The sequence below is a fragment of the Diachasma alloeum genome, unplaced genomic scaffold (genome assembly GCF_001412515.2).
Source record: "Diachasma alloeum isolate Michigan unplaced genomic scaffold, Dall2.0 Dall_scaffold_00438, whole genome shotgun sequence".
Lineage (NCBI taxonomy): Eukaryota > Metazoa > Arthropoda > Insecta > Hymenoptera > Braconidae > Diachasma > Diachasma alloeum.
In genome coordinates, this window is record NW_021680577.1 from 28,839 (window position 1) to 50,044 (window position 21,206).

Genomic DNA, 21,206 nt, shown 5'->3' on the forward strand with positions numbered 1-21,206 from the left:
TCTCAAAAAAGTACCTCGCGTGATATCAATACCTTAATTCATGATTCCAGACATCAAACAAACGCACGTTTCTTTTAAATTTACGTTTTAACTTTCCGAAATTGATTGATTGTCTTTTTTACAGCGATTTACATTTGCTATCACGGAAAATCGTCGATTGTCGCCGAATACAAAGGAGAGTGTCAAGGAACTCTTCACCTTAGGGGCCAATAACAAATTGGTTAAAAATTCCCTTGCTCAAAAATCAAATAAATATCTTCTGCAACATGATATTTGTAATTTAAAGGCAGAAACCAAAAAAGCTGATGGAAATAATCTTCGCATATTTGTGGACTTACTTCGAGACAAATATGGTACGAATGTGTATTTTATTATCTATATATAAAATAATATATATCAAATAATATATATTATTTTTTTAGTGAATGATTTTACTGAGTAATCTCAATGTATTGATTTATCATTACAGGCTGCACAGTTGATATACTAGGAGACAACGACAACAGATTCGAGGGATTGTTCATGACAACCGCGGACATGAGAGCATCAATGAATGCATGGGCGTCGATTTTGTTCTTAGATGGAACACACAAATTATTTAATTTAGGCTTCACTCTCATAGTTTTTCAAGTACAGGATTCGGAAGGCAGAGCAGAAATCGTCGGTGCAGGAATTGTAGCATCTGAATCTGAATCGATACTGGGGTGGCTCGCTCGCAGTTTTGAGAAACAACATCATAGTGCCTGCAAGGCGGTGAAGTGCTTGATGACTGATAAAGACCTTACAGAACGTCAAGCATTCAAGACGGTTTTCAAGGTGCCTTTCTATCTCTGCTTATGGCACGTTCTGAAAGCGTTCAGCCTTACGATAAAAGCTAAGAAATTCACTGCAGAAGTGGAGGAGTATTGTTTGCAGACATTTGAGCGTATGGCTTACAGTACAAGTGCACAGAGGTACGACAAATTACATTCTGACTTCGTGAAGATCGCGCCTCAAGAAGCTGTTGATTATTTGAACGACTCTTGGCATCGTTGTCGCCACGAGTGGACAGCCTACAGTGTGACAGACGGGACTTTGAGCAATAGAACGAACAATCATCTGGAAAGCATGAATACTCAAATCCAAAGCCTCTGTGATGCCAGGGATACGTTCTGCGGATTCGCCAGTAATTTTTTTTTCACTTCTCAAGTCCCCAACACAAGAAACTGACATGAGAGAGGCAATAAGAAATTTGAAACGTCGGTGATCACTATTCCGTTGGTAGTGTTCAGGAGGAGTACGCAAATCATTTAACCAGTATGGCAACCGTTGAAGTTCATAAGCAGTTGACCAAGAAAGAGAATATTGCCCAAGAGAAAGTTACTCTTCAACAAATCAACGAAGAAACCCGAGAAGTAATTATCAAAAACTATGGACAGACTTTCGTAGCTACTCCGGATTCGTGTATTTGTGCTTTTCGTAAATCCTACGCACTGCCGTGTATGCACATTTTTATAGTACGAAATCACTTTCAACTACCTTTGTTTGATCTCGAATTATGTGCTCCAATGTGCTCAAAAGATTTTGTGAAGAAAAATCACCGGGCGCACCGTTCAACTGCACTATCGAGTACGCCATCAAGCACCTCTCCCCCTACTAATTCCTCGTTTAAAGTCGCAGTTCAACTAATTCCACGGAAAATGTACTCAACCCTCAGTGGAAGACGTAAAGAACTGAAGAGACTCACTGACGAAATCGTCAACGTTGCAAGTTTAGCAACTGGAGCACGTTTCGAGATGCATCGTGTGATGTTGTTGGAAATTGTGGCAGCATTGAGGAAGGGTCAAGATGTTGAAGTGAAAATCACTCGTCCTGAGGTAAATAACAATCATCACACTACACAAGAGAATGAAACTCTCGAAGATGACTTACAAAATCTTTCACTTTCAGAGTGTAATGTAGATAAGTCACGAGAAGATGCAGCCTCGAATCTTGATAATATCATCATGCCGCCTCCAATTAGAATTCGTGGTCGTCCTTCTGGTACATCTGGGAACACTCTTAAATTTAAATCGCGACGGAAAATGGATTATAAATTTGCAGACCTGACAAGTGAACAGAAACAACGACAAGTTTTGATGTGGGTATTGTTAGCTAGTTGCCCAGTAGACGACGTCTTATGTGGAGATTATCAAATCGAAATTGGCGACATATGTGACACTACTGAATCATCGTTAAGAGATTCATTTGCCAGTCATCACATCTCCCCAGATTTAATTAATGACATGGAAAACTATTTTAATAACGAGGCATTTTTAGCATTGAAAGATATGATAGCAAAAAAGAAATCAGAGACATTGCTCTGTGAAATTTGTAAAATAAGTTTAGAACAAGACTGCATTGAGTGTCAGAGCTGTTTGCTTATATATGATTTCAAATGTACTTCTCTGCAATGCCACCCAAAGAAAAATCAATGGATTTTCCCAAACTGTAAGAGTGGGAGGAGATGATCATCATAGTTATATAGCTTGAATAAAAATATACCATTTTATCAATAAGTTTATTACCATTTTTCATTGTATAATTTTATTAGTTACCTACCTTTGGTAAATTCTTTTTTATTTATTCAATAATAAAAATGTTCTAACTTGCACATTTCTTTTGCTGACATTTATTAATTTTCCAAAACCACACTGTTGAAAAGTTTTTGAAATTGAAGTGACTGATGCATGTGAATTTTCAATTTTGTGAATTGGAATTTGATTGAAAATCAAATTATCCATAACATTTCCTATTTATCGTTGAAATTCAACAAGAGGGAGTTTTCTCATGTTAGGCGAACATTGAGATTTCAATGACACCTTAAATTTTCAAATTCATTGTGAAAATTGGACATTAAATTCAATTGACTTATGAATAGGTGCAGAATTCAGAACAATAGTCCCCTGAATTTCCGTAGTTTTTAATAATTTTCATTGTCGTCTGAACCTGAAAATTGGAATTTCATTGAATATTCCACAAATTGACTGATTTTTTGAAAATTTCAAAATTTTTTATTTGAAATTTCAATAGTAAAGTCCTAACAGTGCATAGACCCAAAGGGGCGTGACCCGTATGAATCGATAATTTCTCATTTATCGGAAATTCGACAAACGACAGTGGCACTTCAATTTACACACTTGTATAATCTAAAATCTGCAAATTTCCAAGAACTACGGATCTGTACGGGTGCGTCCCGTACACACCCGTAGACAATTTGACAAGATAATTTGAATTCGTTCAGTTAATTCAGCACCAGTCATTTTTGCCCCATAGAATAACCTGTAAGAGAAATTTTTACCCCGTGGTTTTAGGTAAATCCTACGGGTAACCCGTAGATTAGCCGTACGACCCGTGTCTCCCGTGCATCACCCGTATTTGGTGCCAATAGTCACACCAAAAAAGGAATGAAGTTATTATTGTTCAGGAGTCACGTGACCGAGTCGTCCCCCTTCACATCACTTACCCCATTTACATATTAAAAAAGTGAGGTTATGTCCCTCTCACGAACCTGAATGTTCCCCTGTCACGTACCTTTAAACAATCTCCTGAAAATTATGAGTAAGTGGTTGAATGAAAAATTGACGACATTTAAAAACAAAATCACTGGACCCCTGATAAAACATGAAAGGATTTATAGAGAGGCAGACAGTGTCGGAGTGTTTCGTTGCTGAAATCTCTAAGCATCAGAAGCCCAAAGCCCCCAGGAATGGAAAATCCATGGAGATGAAATACTAAAAAAAATCCTTCCAATTCCCTAAAATCAGAACTAAAAAAGCTGGCGAAATCTCCAAAAAATGAAGAGACAGATAATAGATAACTGGCAGGAGACGTTCGAGCTCTCCCGTGGACGAAATGGGCTGCCACAAAAGTGCTCGGACGAAAAAGCGAGTCTTTCAGATTTTCGATTCCAGTTGCTGCTAGATCTTGTGTTGATCAGTCAAACAAAGGATTAGGTGACATACGCAGGTATGGAGAGACTCCAAAATTATGGGTGTCCTCCGGATCTTCTGATCAAGACTCCTGACAATGTTCTTAGGAAATTAATTCATCCTGTTAGTTTTTATGAGATGAAGAAAATTATTCAAACCTTCTGAAAAGTTTGGAAAAGTAATGAGCTATTCGATCATTGTGAATAGTTTTCTGAAACTGTTGGTTTTAAAGGGAAATGTTAAAAAACATTTTTCAAAGACGTGAAATTCTCTACAAAAAATGTCACTTCATGAATTTTTTTTAAAGCTGTGTCTCATATATTTTGACAAAAGGAATATATCATCCTGTTTGGAAATGTTTTTGTGAACAAGATTTGATCCTAATTTTTTTCAGCCCGAAGTCCAGTATATTAAGAAAAATCTCTAAAGTCGAATTAGCTGAAAACACTCGAGGTTCACTGAGAATTGAAGTTTTTGTAGCCAATAGTTCGGGGGTCCAAGTTTTCACACAAAAATCACCTGAGAGAATGCCGAGATTGAACTCCGCCTCTCAGGAGCTTCAGAGGGAAACGAAGAGTTTTGGGAATGCCCATGGCTCCAAGAGCTGACAAAAAATGCAGTCATCCACAACGCCCTCCCCATCGGGGGAGAGTATTGATGGTCATAGGATGTATTTTTTATAATAATTATATAGTAGAGTCCGAAGCAAAGTCAAAGATTACAACAAAATCGCCATAAAAGTTGTCTGCCACCGACTGACGAACTTTTTTTTCGTTATCTAGTCCGTGATATGAGGCTCCATGCCCGTCTGAATAAATTTTTTTTTTGTAGATTACCGAGGTGTTTTCACTGTGATGAATATCTTCTACATGAGGAGAAATAGCAAAATTTTCATATGATTTTTTTAGCTCACATTTCGCTCTACAAAAAAAATTCCATGGAATTTTTCTTAACTGTCCCCACTCACGAGATATCCACCGACAACGGACCCTAGATGCGTAGTAATTATCCTAGTTTGCCGATTCACTACAAATTTTCAATTCAAAAAAAATGCTCAATGGGCACATTATTCGAAATTCCTTTTTTTCTTTGTCAATTAAAGTTTTTTTTCTTTCTCAATTAGAATTTCATAATCATTCAATTTATTACTTTTAAACCTGAATAGACAATGGAGGAAAGGAAATCAAATGAAATGTTGATATTTAAGTATCATCAACAGTGTAGCTAACTGATAATGAGAGGAATATTTTTCTAATTGTGAATGCCGAATAATGCGAAATAAGCAGCCATTAACGAGGCTTTCCGGGTAATAGGAAAGTCTTCAATGACTTCAAAGTCTTCTGCTCACGCTTGCTACAGTTAGTGGGGACGATATTCCAGGATTATTTGAGTAGCTCCAATAGATATTTACGAATTTTCATCGCCATTCTTTGTCGAAAACATTTATAGATGATTAAATTATGTTGATAATCAGTAACTTTAGGAGAACATATAATCGATTTTTCTTTAATTTTTTCTAATTCATCAATCTTCAGAAATATTTGAATTATCTCGATTACGAGTGATTTTAGAACAAAATGTTAGAAGACCTTTTTTATAGAAAATGTAATGACCTCCACAGAATATACTTCAACATTGTCTCTGAACCCTCTAATTTCGAAGATATTCCAAAAAACATGGGATAAAATTGTTTTAATTCCATTTCTTTTCATCAATTCCTCATGAATCTCAACGAAAAATTCTGTATCACCTTACCGAAAAAAAAGCCTTTCCCCAAACTCAAAATTTCACGAAATCATTCGACTTTTCAGCTAAATTGGAGAAGTGGAGTTGGAGCGAAACAAATAACAGCAGAAAAAAAATTGACGAAGAAGGCGCAGTTTAAGCAGGAGAGACCTATGAACAAAATCAAGGGTCAGACCAAAAAGAAACTAACAATAGAAATTAATAGAAAAATCTGTGCTTTATTTTGTAAATAAAATCATTTCATATCAAGTGTTCTTTTTCATTATTCATTCAACATTAATATTTTACGCTACGAATCAATTATTATTTGTTGAATCTCGAGTAGAACAGCATGATTGATAAACGATATTCGAAAATTATGGATCATGCATCGACTTTCAGAAGAGAAGTGGTGGGAAGTGATAGAACATTAAGAATTTTTTTTATCCTGTTCAGTGTCCCAATTATTTTGAGTGTTATCAGGGGAAAAGAGCAAAAGATTTTTTGTGGGACGCTGTCCACATTGAGGATGCTCAAGGAGACAGATCTCCTAACCGAAACCAACCAGCAGGTAATTGATCTCAGTCCAGCGATCCTTAGGGGGGCCACTCCACCAGTTGCGTCCTTATTCCCTCTGGTGTCTTCGCCTGTCTCTCCACCAAATTGAAACGATTGCAGATGCAGTGGACTTGCATGCAGATGTGGCCCACCTTGAGACCGCCTTGATGAATTAAACCCAGAGTTAACACTGGGTTCACTATGGGTTAATGGAACTTTCGCAGACTTTTTTTCTTCCTTCACTGGGTTTTCCCTATAAACCCAGAGTTAACTCGGAGTTAACTCTGGGTTTGATCGATCAGGGTGACTTTTCGAAAAGAGCAAAGTCCTCCGATTGTGTCTGGAATGTCACCTTTGCGGTCTCAAAGGAGGACTTTACAGATTTTTCTTAATATACTGGACTTCGGGCTGAAAAAAATTATAAAAAAATTAGGATCAAATCTTGTTCACAAAAACATTTCCAAACAGGATGATATATTCCTTTTGTCAATATATATGAAAGACACAGCTTTAAAAAAAATTCATGAAGTGACATTTTTTGTAGAGAATTTCACGTCTTTGAAAAATGTTTTTTAACATTTCCCTTTAAAAACAACAGTTTCAGAAAACTATTCACAATGATTGAATAGCTCATTACTTTTCCAAACTTTTCAGAAGGTTTGAATAATTTTCTTCATCTCATAAAAACTAACAGGATGAATTAATTTCCTAAGAACATTGTCAGGAGTCTTGATCAGAAGATCCGGAGTACACCCATAATTTTGGAGTCTCTCCATAGCTGCGTATGTCACCTAATCCTTTGTTTGACTGATCAACACAAGATCTAGCAGCAACTGGAATCGAAAATCTGAAAGACTCGCTTTTTCGTCCGAGCACTTTTGTGGCAGCCCATTTCGTCCACTGGAGAGCTCGAACGTCTCCTGCCAGTTATCTGTTATCTGTCTCTTCATTTTTCGGAGATTTCGCCAGCTTTTTTAGTTCTGATTTTAGGGAATTGGGAGGGTTTTTTTTAGTATTTCATCTCCATGGATTTTCCTTTCCTGGGGGCTTTGGGCTTCTGATGCTTAGAGATTTCAGCAACGAAACACTCCGACACTGTCTGCCTCTCTATAAATCCTTTCATGTTTTATCAGGGGTCCAGTGATTTTGTTTTTAAATGTCGTCAATTTTTCATTCAACCACTTACTCATAATTTTCAGGAGATTGTTTAAAGGTACGTGACAGGGGAACATTCAGGTTCGCGAGAGGGACATAACCTCACTTTTTTTATATGTAAATGGGGTAAGTGATGGGAAGGGGAAGACTCGGTCACGTGACTCCTGAACAATAATAACTTCATTCCTTTTTTATTAATTTTCGATGCAATATTACATTTCCAAATGAAACAAACATTCTCACTATTATTTCCAAATTGTTCTACATCGATTAAAGTGAAATTTTATTAATTTCGGTCAATGTTTGCCAAGTATACGGTCCAACAGTTTTTTTATTAATTACTGAATAACTATTCGTTTCCAAATTATGAAAAAGCGTTTCTAAATTTTTTCAAATCATTTCTAATTATTACATTGATTATTTTTGAAAAATATGTAATTTATTCGCCAAGTATACGGTGGTGTCGCAGTTAGAGATGCAAATGCATCACATGACCCGTCATATGACGGGGGATGCTGCCGCGTATTTTTAAATTTGATTTCAGCCGAAAAAAATTGATAAGAAATTGAAAAATGCGTGTTTTCATAGAATCGTTGTTCAAAATAATAATCTGGAAAGATTATTATTTTTTCCAATGTGGGGAATCGACTCAATGATCAATAATTAATTAGTTAAATAACAATTTTGTGAGACTTGTGATAATTATGGGAGTGGGGGGTGCGGAAAAAACTTTGGAGGTTTTAATATTTTCCTAGGGGTAGTTTCGAGGGTGGACAACTCAAATTGACCAGTGTTTTCGTGGGGAATTGGCTCATTAATCAATAATTCATTAGTTGAATAATAATTTCGTGGGACTTGCAAGAATTACGGGGGTGGAGGGTGTCAAAAAAAACTTTAGGGGTTCTAAATTTTTCCTAGGGGTGGTTTTGGGAGTGTAGAAATCAAATTGACCAATGTTTTTGTGGGGATAAGACTCATTAATCAATGATTAATTAGTTAAATAATAATTTCGTGGGACTTTCGGAAATTACGGGGTGCAGGGAGAGGCGCGGAAAAAAACTTTGGGGGTTATAATTTTTTCCTAGAGGTAGTTTTGAAGGTGGAGAAGTTAAATTGACCACTGTTTTTGTGGGGAATCTGCTGATTAAATAATAATTAATTAATTGAAAAATAATTTGATATGACTTTCGCTAATTACGGGGGTGGGAAGTGGCGGAAAAAACTTTGAGAGTTCAAATTTTTCTCTAGCGATATTTTCTCGGGGTGGAGAAGAAAAATTGACTAGTGTTTTCATGGGGAATCGACTCATTAATCAATAATTAATTATTTGAATAATAATTTCGTGGGACTTGCGATAATTAAGGGGGCGGGAGGCTGCGGAAAAAAACTTTGAGGGTTCTAATTTTTTCCTAGGGGTAGTTTTCAGGGTGGGGAAGACAAATTGACCAGTGTTTTCGTGGAGAATCGACTTATTAATCAATAATTAATTAGTTAAATAATAATTTCGTGGGACTTTCGTAAATTACGGTGGTGGGGGCTTGCGGAAAAAAACTTTTGCGGTTATAATTTTTTTCTAGGGATAGTTTTTGGGATGGAGATGTCAAATTGACCAGCGTTTTCGTGGGGAATCGACTGGTTAAGCAATAATTCATTCATTCAATAATAATTTCGTAGGAGTTGCGAACATTGCGGGGGTGGAGGGTGGCGGAAAAAACTTTGGGGGTTATAATTTTTTCCGAGGGGTGGTTTTGCGGGTCGAAAACTCAATTTGAACAATGTTTTCGTGGGGAATCGATTCATTAATTAATAATTAATTAATGGTGTGATGATTTCGTGGGACTTGCGATAATTGCGGGGCTGGGGGGTTGCCGAAAAAACTTTTTGGGTTTTAATTTTTTACTAGGGGTAGCTTTGAGGGTGGAGAACGCAAATACAACAATGTTTTTGTGGGGAATCAATTCATTAATTAACACTCCTGAACTGGCTAGATCTCTTACCTCTCACTTGCACTGCAGTGGCGCCTTATAGGTTGAGTAGTTGGCGGCGGCGCGCCTTTCTACCCGCTAGGTTAACAGGAGGAATGAATTTTCAAAACACGGAGTAACTCCGGATAAGTTCTTCTCACTCAAAAATTGATTTCTCCCCTCCCTAATTGAGATGAAGGAATGAAACCAACGCCTATCGATCGAGAATTATATTTTCAATAAATGACAACGGTTTCATTCCTTAATCTCAATAGGCAGCACAGGGATGAATTTCCAAAGCGCGGAGTAACCCCAAACGGTTCTCCGGCGTCGAGTGCGCCCGGAAAGGGTACTTCGATTGGAAAATTCATCCCCCCCCCCCAAATGAGAAGAACACATGAAACCAACGCCTCTCGATCGAGAATTTTATTTTCAATAAATGACACCGGTTTCATTCCTTAATCTCAATTAAGAACGGAGGAATGAATTTTCAAAGCGCGGAGTAACCCCGAACGGTTTTTCGGCGTCGAGTGAGTCCGGAGGGGCTCCCCGATTGGAAAATTCATCCCCCCCTCCTAATTGTGATGAAGGCATGAAACCAATGCCTATCGATCGAGAAATATATTTTCAATAAATGACACCAGTTTCATTGCTTAATCTAAATTAGAAGCGGAGAAATGAATTTTTAAAACGCGGAGTAACTCCGGACAAGTTCTTCTGATGCAAAAATTCATTTCTCCCCTCCCTAATTGAGATGAAGGAATGACACCAACGCTTATCGATCGAGAATTATATTTTTAATAAATGACACCGGTTTTATTCCTTCATCTCAATTAGGGAGGGGAGAAATGCATTTTTGAATGAGAAGAACTTGTCTGGAGTTACACCGCGCTTTGAAAATTCATTCCTCCGCTCCTAATTGAGAATAAGTAATGAAACCGGTGGCATTTATTGAAAATATACTTCTCGATTGATTGGCGTTAGTTTCATTCCTTCATCCCAATTAGGGGGGTAGAAATGAATTTTTCAATCGGGGAGCGCCTCCGGACTCACTCGACGCCGGAGAACCGTTCGGGGTTACTCCGCACTTTGAAAATTCATTCCTCTGCTGCTTATTGAAATTAAGGAATGAAACCGTTGTCATTTATTGAAAATATAATTCTCGATCGATAGGCGTTGGTTTCATTCCTTCATCTCAATTAAGGAGGGGAGAAATGAATTTTTGAATGAGAAGAATTTGTCCGGAGTTACTCCGCGCTTTGAAAATTCATTCCTCCTGTTAATTAATGAATTGATTCCCCACAAAAATATTGTTCAATTTGCGTTCTCCACCCTCAAAGCTACCCCTAGCAAAAAATTGAAACCCAAAAAGTTTTTTCGGCAACCCCCCACCCCCGTAATTTCCGAAAGTCCCATGAAATTATTTTCCAATTAATTGATTATTAATTAATGAGTCGATTCCCCACAAAAACATTAGTCAATTTGACTTCTTCACCCCCAAAACTACCCGTAGGAAAAAATTATAACCCCCAAAGTTTTTTTCCGCGCCTCTCCCTTCACCCCGTAATTTTCGAAAGTCCCACGAAATTATTATTTTAGCAATGAATTATTGATTAATGAGCCGATTCTCCACGAAAACACTGGTCAATTTGAGTTGTCCACCCTCGTAACTACCCTTAGGAAAAAATTAAAAATCCCAGAGTTATTACCACAACCCCCCACCCCCACAATTTTCGCAAGTCTCACAAAATTGTTATTTAACTAATTAATTATTGATCAATGAGTCGATTCCCCCCAAAAACATTGGTAAAAATAATAATCTTTCCAGATTATTATTTTGAACAACGATTCTATGAAAACACGCATTGTTCATTTTCTTATCAATTTTTTTCGGCTGAAATCAAATTTAAAAATACGCGGCAACATCCCCCCGTGATCTCCGACTGCGATCAACTTGACCGACTGAGTTGGTAATTCAACGCTGCCGCCATCTCGCGGAATTTCCCAATTCGGGCTTTTATTGCCATACATCACACTATCAATCATTCTTTCTAATTGATAAAATTAACAAACTAATTGGCACAAATTTGTCCAAATAGTTCAGTTATTAATATTTACTCATGGATTTCAGTCATTTTCGCCTTTTTTACACGAAAATGAACAGCTACGCTTCTCCGTGGTTATACCGTGGCTCCTAAATCGCCAGGGTACCAGCTCCTCCCTTCAAGAGATTTATATTTTTGGTAGTTTTGGATTTTTTTTTAATTGTACATTCGAATTTCAATTAAATTCAAGAATATTCACGCCATATTCTAATTCCGTCATCAGTTTTTTTTCATCCGGCGCGTGGTAAATTTTTCGTTTGTCCTCAATATTACTATGTTAAACAGTAAATCATAATATCTGGCGAGTATGGTCCTGCGTCCAATTTCTCATATTAAAAATGACTATGTTCCCATAGTAAAAAATACTTTTATATTCTTTCCGTATATATTTCTCGTACGTGACGACTTACCCACTCCATCATTTAGAATCCTTGAAACTAGGCACCGGACAATGTTTAGAACTGGACACCAACGCCTTCAATTTCTCGACCCTCGAAGTTCTCGTGAACTTCTTAGGACTCGCATTACATAAACTCTCAGCATTGAAGTTCAGGGACGGCGGTTTGGGGATCTCTCCAGGGAATTTAGTGACTCTCCCGACTTTCGCAGCTTCTACACAGCAATTCCTCTTCATAGGCTTGAAAATATTCTCATGATCAACTCCAGTTCTACAGCTGAACTTTTCTTTTGTGTTCGCGGATGGTCGCAGCTGTTCGAATGGAACTTTGAACGCTTCAATCTTTTTACATTTTTTTGAACTTTCACAAGAATATTGGTCAATGAAGAGGGCAGCTGCGGAGCACGTAGAAGGAATTTTTTGCGATTTTTTGACAAATTCCATAGTATTGACAGCTTTTGGGGCTGGAAATTTCGATGCAGACATCGGCTGAGGTTCCAGAAGTTCCTGGACCTTGGGAGCGGAGTATTCACGGCATAGGATGTATTTTACTGCAGGGAAAGAAATTTTTTTTGGCTTTTTATCTCTTTTCCCGAATAGATACTCCAGAAAAGTCTCGCGTTTTTCGCACTCTTTTTCATCGCAGTTCGAAGGCTTCTCTTTTATCTCTGGCTTTCCTCTACAGAAATTCAAGAGAGATTTATTCGGCTTCGGAAGAGGTTTCCCATAGCCTGAGTCGAGACATTTCGAAGGAGATTCTCCACATGCGCGAACTGGAGAATTTTCGAGCTGAGATGATGATACTTTGGGTTTTTGTTTTTTTGTCCAAAAATTTTTTTGAGCGGGTCTCAAATTAACCTAATATGATGAATAATGGAAATGTCAAAGAAAAAATGGGATTATGAGAATAAGTTTTTCTTTTTTTATGTGGGAACGAAAGTGTGAATGTCAGCGGTTCTTTTTGAGTCAATGAGACGCTTACCATTTTTTTGTGGATTCCACTGAGAATTTTTATTGATGCCCCAAACATGATGGCGGATGACAAATTACGCGACTGGAGTTGACAAGAAAAATGAAGAATGGATTTCAAATTTTCGAATTTTTTCATGAATTTTTCTGATTTTTTTTCCTATTGAATTATAGTACTGTACCGGTACCCTTGACAAGTACTTCATCAGAAAATTGAGAATCTTTCGATAATACGTAGATGGCCAAAATATATCAAGCGTTTATTGCTTCCGAAGGGAAGCTATGTAATTGTAATTTTTTCGATTTCCTAATTGTGGGTGGAAATGCCTAGAAATGTCATGAATCGTGAAGAAAGGATGTTTTTACAAAATGTCTGTATGTATGTATATATGTCTGTGGTCATGTGTGTGAGTATGTCCCCAATTGCCCCCATAACTCGAGAACGGTTAGCGCAAAGAACTTGAAATTTTTGCTGTTATCTGGTACTATTGATACTCAAAACTGGGCTAAATTTCACCTCGATCGGTTGAGCGGTTCCTGAGATACAGCAATTCCTCAAAAATCGTTTTTTGCCGATATCTCCTGAACAATTCGACCGATTCGATTTTTTTTTTCAAAATACTCGTCGTGATGATATCTATCTAAATGGATCGAAAAAAGACCATTACACCCCAAGCAATGTGGTTTTATTCTCGTTTTTTTATTTTTTCGCTGAAATTGCTTGTAAACATGATAACTTAAACAATAATCGAGATAGAAACTTCAAACTTGGTAGGGTTTCAGGTCTTGCGATAACAAAGTTTGGTATTTTGGATAAGCAAAATCGGACGAGTAGTTTCGGAGATATTCAAATTTTCATCTGAAACTGTTTTGCTCAATATCTCAAAAACTATACAACCGATTTCAATTTTTTTTTTAATGTTCGTCTTGATGTCATCTATCTGCATCAATCAAAATATGTATACCCCTCTATAGAAACTTTTCAAGATATTGCCGTTTTTGTATTTTTTTGGTCAGAATTCACTCTTGAATACTATAACATGGATTAAAATCAGGGAAACCTTTTGAAACATTGACTACTAGTTAGGATTGTCAAATAACATTCCTATATCCAATTTTAGGTCAATATGTTCAATAGTTACTGAGATAGAACACTTTATCAAAGATTCTTAAGAAGAAAAGGATCAACGCATCTATAATTAACTGTTCATTTTCACGCTAGGCTGACTTAGAAAGATCATATTACATAAAAAAAAATTTTTTGTTTTTTTCATTTTATAGAAATAGAGAAAATGAGGTAACGGTTTTATAACCACCGCAGCCGCACGCTACCCATGTGACCAATAGTATTTCGCATATTTACTTATTCTCACTCCCTATTTATTCTAATCAACTACCTGAACATAGTTTCTGTGTACAGAAACCTCCACCTGTATGTGGACAGAAAAGAAGAGACAAAAAATCGAAAAATTCAATGAGAATGAGGATTTAGAAAGAAGAAAATCCCATTGCAGCCAGTCGAGATTCGAACTCGGGTGTCCCAGTTACGCGACAGGGATCCTCCTGAGTTACCATCAACCACCGCACTTCTCCATTCCATTCGGCACCATACTACCAATGGAATTGGTAGAAACTAAAATTGAAGAAAACCAATTTACACAAAAAGTAACAGTCATGAGTGATCTGTCAAATAGCTTCCGTCACACTGCTTGTTTTTTCTCTCTATTCTCCACAATTAGAATAAGACCAATAAGATTCTCTCTTTCCTTCTCACTCTTCTCCATAATTAGAATGACATCAATCAGATTATTTCTTATTGTTCACTGAAATTGTTTGATATCTTCTTTTTCTTCTTTCAGTATAAAGTTACCAGGATTGTTCTAATAAGATTCAGTATAAAGCTACCAGGATTCTTCTAAGAGAAGAACGAACAAGTTCTCAAACAAGTTCTGTCTGGGCCAACAAAATTGTTACATGGAAGTTACCAAAAAAGTAAGGAAGAATATCAGCAGAGCCTTGTGGCGAGGGACAGAAAGCCATTTTACGCATACATACAATCGAAGCTGGTATCGAAGGTGGGTATCCCCGCAGTGCTGAGGGTGGGAGTGTCACGGTTGGAAACACCGAGGGAGATTGCAGAGGCCCAAGTAGCAAACCTTGCGAAAGATATCTGAAAGAATACCAAAAGGGCTGACTAATGTCCGTCCAAAAGGTATCTTGCAGTCATACGATAACTTTTAGTTAACTTCTAGGTAACTTCTAGACACAAGTTACCTTTTTGGACAGACATTAGACAGCCTTTTTGGTATACTTGCAGATACCCTCCGGAACTGTGCTGCTTGGGGGCCTTCGCGGCTCAATTCCAGGGCGCCTATGTCAGAGAACCAGATGGCCCCGTCCCGATGCCATCATCGTTTCCTGAGGCAGAGGAAGTGATGGAGAACATTGTTTTCGACTGCATCAAAGTTAAGGGGGTATTACTCGGGCTAGACGAGTCGTCCTTTGCAGGTGCGTACGGAGTGAGCTGTCGCGTATTCAAACAGTGTGCGGATCAGGTAGCCCCAGTACTGGTGAGCTTGATGAGGAAATCGATGGATAGTGGTGTACTGCCGGCGGGCTGGAAGACAGCGGTCATGACATCTATTTATAAGAAAGGAGATAAACTCCTCCCAGCCAATTACAGGCCGATCTCGCTCACATCTGTGGTATGTAAGGTGATGGAAAGGATGATTGTCGATCAGATGAGGCCATTTCTGTTTGAGAGGGGTGTCATCCCACCCGAGCAGCACGAGTTCATTCCCGGAAGGTCGACGGTGACCAATACGCTAGACAAGTTCCAGGGGCGCGCGGTTTGGGCGCTGTCTCGTGGACATTCTACGCAACTCTCGGAGGGCCGCTCCAGCTGACACTCATATGCTTACATGGTATTAGTCGTTACATTAAGTTTTTTTTCCTAATTCATTAAAGTATCATATAATGTCAAATGAGCCATAATTAAAAGTGGGTTTCAAGAGGTCGATTTATCGGCCTTCCGGCCTAAATCAATCAGTAAAGGCACAAAATTAGTAAAAAGTTATCATGTCAGTGACGTGAGAGAACTCATCCATGGAAATGATAGACGTATCTGTGGATCAGTGATCCGAGAAACTCCTGGGGCACATAGCACCCGTAAAAAAGAGAATATTTACTCCCCAGTCGTTCAGGTAAATATGCCCTACTATAAAATAGTCCATTAAAAGTAAAAATTAACTCCGCATTGAGGTGGTAGAGAGCAACAAGTTAACTCCGTCCTCGGTTGAGTTTTTGTCACATATCTCGAAATCTGAGGAATATCGTGGGATTCACATGAAGACCTCTTTTGTAGCTCTTGAAATTCTCTACAAAAAAGTTTGTATGCCAATTTCGCTGTCTCCATTATATTCCAAGATATTTCTCAAAATGTCGATCAGAACTGAATTTACATTAATTTACATTTTCTTTCCTTTCAGCCTCCCATGGACGATTTGGGAATGTGTAAAAATGCACTCCAGGACTATTTTTTGCATTGTTGAAACAATTCACAACACAGCAATTACTTTTCGATAATTTCTGTGGATTTTTCTGTGGGCTCCATAACACACGTTTCGGTAGTAAACAGACTGACTGGCCCCCCGAGAGTTGCTACCGTAGGCCACCCGGTGGCACCACCCGAGCTACTTGTCTAGCGTATTTGTATACGCGGAGGTATACGCGGAGATGGCTGGACTCTATCGATAGGATGAGACCAATCGATGTTATCTACCTAGATTTCGAAAAAGCGTTCGATCGCGTACCCCTGAGGAACCTTGTGGGGAAGCTGCACGTAGCCGGAATTAAGGGGAAACTTCTAGAGTGGATCAAAGCTTTCTTGGTGGGTCGATCGTACTCAGTACGTGTTAGTGATCTACTGTCGATGAAGAGGGAAGTGCTCAGTGGGATGCCCCAGGGTTCGGTGCTGGGACCGCTCCTCTTCGTGGTGTACGTGGCTGACTTGCTGGCTGAAGTCTCGGTGGGAGCCTCGTTGTTCGCGGACGTCACAAAGCTCTTTGGTTAGGCTGACGAGGAGGGAAAAATTCAGAAGAGCTTGAACGTGGTTGGTGAATGGACCGAGGAGTGGTTCTTGTCGTTGAATGCCAGTAAATGCACAGTAGTCCACTGCGGGAGGGGGAACTCAAGGAATACATACTTTCTGCGTGGGTCGAGTGTGGTGTCAGTGGGGGTGCAGCGGGATCTCAGCGTGCTGGTCTCCGAGGACCTGAAGTGGGGCGCTCACATCTCAGGGGTGGTCAAGAAGGCAAATTCCCTGCTCTACATGGTCAGGCAGACCTTCCACCCAGTGTCATCTCAGGGATGGTCAAAAAGGCAAATTCCCTACTCTTCATAGGCAGGAAGGCCTTCCACCCAGTTTCCCCTGATCTGTTGCGATCGATCTATATGACGGTCGTCCGTCCGATTCTCGAATATGCGTGCCCGGTCTGGTCGCCTTACTTGGTTGGGGACATTGGCCTCCTGGAGGGAGTACAGAAAAGAGCATCAAGGATTCCGGGCAGGCTCACTGGTCTGGGCTATGAGGAAAGGATGAGGAAACTCCGTCTGCCACGGCTTGAGGAGAGACAAAGGAGGTTCGACCTGATAGAGACCTTCAAGATTCTGAACTCAATGTACAAATGTCCAGAAGTTGAAAACTTCTTTGTAAAGAACGTATGTTCGGGGTACAGAAGCCAGGGGAACAGGCTGTTAAAGCGGAGAGCGAGAGGTTGTGTGGAAGAGTTCGTGAAAGGCCTGGACTGAGTCCGCGACGGACTTGCCTTCTGGCTTGCGCTTAGGTTTGTTTCTTCCTTTTGACGTGGATACGTCTATGGTTTCAATATGGGGGGTCATTCTGGGAAACGGTACTTATGTGCAGCGCCATCTATCGGAATTCTAGAAAATTCTAGACATTTCAAGGTAATTCGAGAAGTTACTTGAAATTTCGAAAAAATTCAAGGAGTTTCTAGAAATTTCAAGGAAATTCAGAGAATTCCTAGAAAATTTGAGGGAATTCACGGAGTTGCTAGGAAATTCGAGAGAATTCAAGGAGTTTCCAGAAAATTCGAGGGAATGCAAGAAGTTTCTAGGAAATTCGAGAAAGAACGAAAGACTATATAGTATGGACGTATCCACGTACAATTACAGATGTATCGAAGATACAGCCGCCTGTAATTTTTCATCCTCCGGACTCGACTTTTCCAGGCGACCTGGACCGTTGCCCCCGCGACACCCTGAGTGTTTTCTCTCTGACGATCCCCTGCTAGGGTTGGGTCATCATCATTATTGTCTCCAAGACGCTAGGGTTGGGTCTTGGCCATGTCACACCTGTCAGCTTCACTATGTAGCCATATACGTTCGCAGCAATGTGTAGATTCTAAAGAATTTAATGCGGAATATTTTTTTATATTGTTATGTAACATTGAGTCGATTCTGTTGCTTCATATTGAGTCAGAGAGGCTGTTCCTCGGAGCTGAATTCAATTTAAGTGTTGACCTCTTACGAAGTTTATCGGTGATCTACTATGATGTTCAAATGTAAGATACTGATACTGTCTACATGTACGCACAAATACTCATACTGGAACGAGATGTATACCAGCTTTGGTGTTCTTTCTCAATGAAATAATAATAGTAATAATAAGATAATTGTTGGGTTCGAATTTGAAAGTCTCAAACGTGAATAAATGCTGTGCTTTCAACAACCACGAAAAATGAAGATAGGCGCTGAGTAAGCGGTACTGGCCGCATGCAGCTAATACCGCTCAGTCCAATTCCCCTATCGCTCAGTACCTAACCTCTAGCCAATGGCTGTCAAAAGAAAAAAATCTCCGATGTTGGATAATTCAATGACATGAATGAAATTCAGATTTTATTTGATAAATTGAAATGCATAAGAACAAAATGATATTGCGATGTAAAAATGTACGAGTACTTCAATCATTATTCCAGGTTTTGTTGAGGGAATAATAATAAAATATTACGGCTCTATTTCGTTAGGACATTTTATTCTCTTTTAGAACAAGTTATCCTATCTAAAATACATTTAAATATTCATCTATTATAACCATCCGGACGAGTCCCCTAACCTCTCAAACAGTGTATTAATGGCTTATATGTTGTCGCCACAAAAGGAACGTGGCTGGGTACCCCCACCTCTCGAATTTTGCTACGACTTGACGTCCCCCACCACTCAGATTTAAGTTCCCTCTTTCCTGGCGGCGATATATAGAATGTCAGAGCCATTCTCATTTTCAAATTCTTCTTTCATGATTCGAAAATATCTCTTAAAAGAGATTTTCATAAGAGGAATCGCTAATTATGTTGTACCTGTGTGGATTTTTCTGCAAACAATTGCATGTGTGAGGTGTCAGGCACGAAGCGGTAATTGGCCTCAAACCGAGCGATCTAGCCACACTGGCTAAGTGGCTAAGCGGTATTGGCGCCATCGCCCGAATTAGAGAAAATATTCTCTAATTACTAATTAGAAGGTGAAACAAGTGGGGAATTGCTATGGTCTTGATATTGTCTAGTTATTTTTGCAAATAAATTAGCAATATGCTTGCAAATGGTCATCTTCTACATCATTTTTCTTGTTGTATATCAAATTTATCCTTTCATATTGCTTCATTTATTTCTGTTACATATCTATTTCAATTCATTACCTGTGATCCTCAACTTAATCCAATTATTATTATTTAATGACTACTATTACTATACTATGACTACTATGATTACTATGATTATCCTCATTATCTTTTTTTTTTATACAGCCGATTTGTCTTCTTATGGTTCTATTACTCTCTTCTTCTCTTTGCCACTTTATGGACTCTCATTTTTGTTTTAATCATATGGTATTTACTTTGAGAGCTACATATTTTCTATTTCGTTTTTTAACGATCAGATGAAATCTTTTCAAATTTTGGTTGATACGGTGGCTTGAATGTTATTCAACGATGCATTTTATCCGAAAATCTTTTAGAACTGTTCAATTTCAGTGATCATCAGTATTCACATTTATGTTCAACGGTTTCTTATTTCTCGAAATTTCCTTTTTTATCGATGATGAACTCGCTGAATTTGAATGGCGCGTCTATTTGGAAGGATAAAAAAGTGCATTTGAGGAAACTTATAGTAATCTTCAATCGTGACTGGATCAGAATGATTGAAATGAAAGAGTCAAGAGTTGGTAAGAACTTTCTTAAAGAACAATTCAGATGACCTCTCTTAGCATAACTCAATTGATCTTTCTAATTTAATAGACGTCAATGACGGAACAGCTTTTATGAGTATTTCCTTTCTTGGTTAAATTTGATCCGAAAACCCATGGAAAGGTACTGACGGCAATGTTCATGAAGAAGATGAACGAAATAATTACAATAATAGTCATAATACCTGTAACAATGCTGTTATTTTGAATCTACACCTGTTCTACTTTGTAATTTCCATCTGGATTTTTTAAAGAGAATACGGGTTATGAGCCCCAGATGAATGAAATCTCAGTTTTTAAACTCATACTTCAGTTGCCTATAACAGGTTTGCATGTGTTCTACCCTGTAATGCTCAATTTTTCCAAATGATAGAATATATGTTCAATTGAAGTAAGTCTTCTATGACAATTCGACCAATTTGAATTTTTTTAAATTCAAATAAATCGTGAAAGTAAATTTTCACAAATTATGGAGAAAAGAAATTGTACAATTTTTATGTAAAGCAAATAAATGAACTGTTGCCCTTATTATTTTCAAACTTCGATAAAATAGCATTGGAAACTATTTTTCCATGTACAATTGAATGATTTTGAATCATCATATTTGAAGAAACCATTGGGAAGCTTCCTGGGAAATTCATGAAAAATTCATGAAAATCCAAAATGTAGAAATTATTGTAAAAACCAAACCTACTGACATAGCGTATCGTAATAATCTTTCAACTTTCACAGTGGTGTTGAAATTGAAATTTTAAGCTATGATTGAATCAATTTGAAGCATGATATCGAAAGATATGCCCGGAATTCTAATTTTAAATGAATGAAAAATGTTTCCAAATTTTTACATAAATGGAAACAACGGTTAGTGCTATCGCCTCCATCTTTTAACTTGGTCGAAAGGGTATCCAAACAATCATTTTAAGCCATCATTAAATGATTTTAAAATCTTTTTTTTACCTATCGTAGGACACCTGATTAAAAAAAAAGAAAAAAATTAAAATTAAAAAAATTAATGGATGAATCAAATTTTAATTGATGTCGATAGATAGGGCTCAACGATACCTACATTTGAAAAAAAATTATTCAATTTCATCAATTCATTGGCGAATAATTTAAGAAAAACCTTGGA

General features: G+C 38.1%; 1 protein-coding gene and 1 long non-coding RNA gene across 6 annotated transcripts; one reads left to right on the plus strand and one right to left on the minus strand.

Moving 5' to 3' along the window:
* The first annotated feature begins 3,469 nt into the window (after positions 1-3,469).
* On the plus strand, positions 3,470-5,777 carry LOC107042286. Of its 2 annotated transcripts, none has more exons than XR_001461145.1 (3): positions 3,470-4,073; positions 4,345-4,620; positions 5,762-5,777. It is a non-coding gene; the product is annotated as an uncharacterized LOC107042286 (long non-coding RNA). The 2 variants fall into 2 exon arrangements; XR_001461144.1 differs by having other exon boundaries at positions 3,470-3,974.
* A 169-nt stretch (positions 5,778-5,946) lies between these two features.
* Positions 5,947-12,884, minus strand: LOC107042289. 4 transcript variants are annotated; one of them, XR_001461148.2, is made up of 3 exons: positions 7,420-7,522; positions 6,926-7,340; positions 5,947-6,641 (listed from the first exon to the last, which is right to left on the minus strand). XR_001461148.2 is itself a non-coding variant. In XM_015263287.1 (3 exons), the coding sequence occupies exons 1-2, from the start codon at positions 12,882-12,884 to the stop codon at positions 11,876-11,878; spliced, it is 885 nt and encodes a 294-aa protein (XP_015118773.1). In that variant the 3' UTR covers positions 5,947-6,641; positions 11,868-11,875. The 4 variants fall into 4 exon arrangements, 1 of the variants encoding a protein (XP_015118773.1); XM_015263287.1 differs by lacking the exons at positions 6,926-7,340; positions 7,420-7,522 and adding exons at positions 11,868-12,712; positions 12,837-12,884; XR_001461147.1 differs by having other exon boundaries at positions 7,025-7,541.
* Between the last annotated feature and the right edge of the window lie 8,322 nt (positions 12,885-21,206).

Coding starts and splice junctions, on each gene's coding strand:
- LOC107042289 (XM_015263287.1), bottom strand. CDS start 12,884: ATGTTTGGGGCATCAATAAAAATTCTCAGTGGAATCCACAAAAAAATG. Junction 12,713..12,836: donor GTGGAATCCACAAAAAAATG/GTAAGCGTCTCA, acceptor TCATCATATTAG/GTTAATTTGAGACCCGCTCA.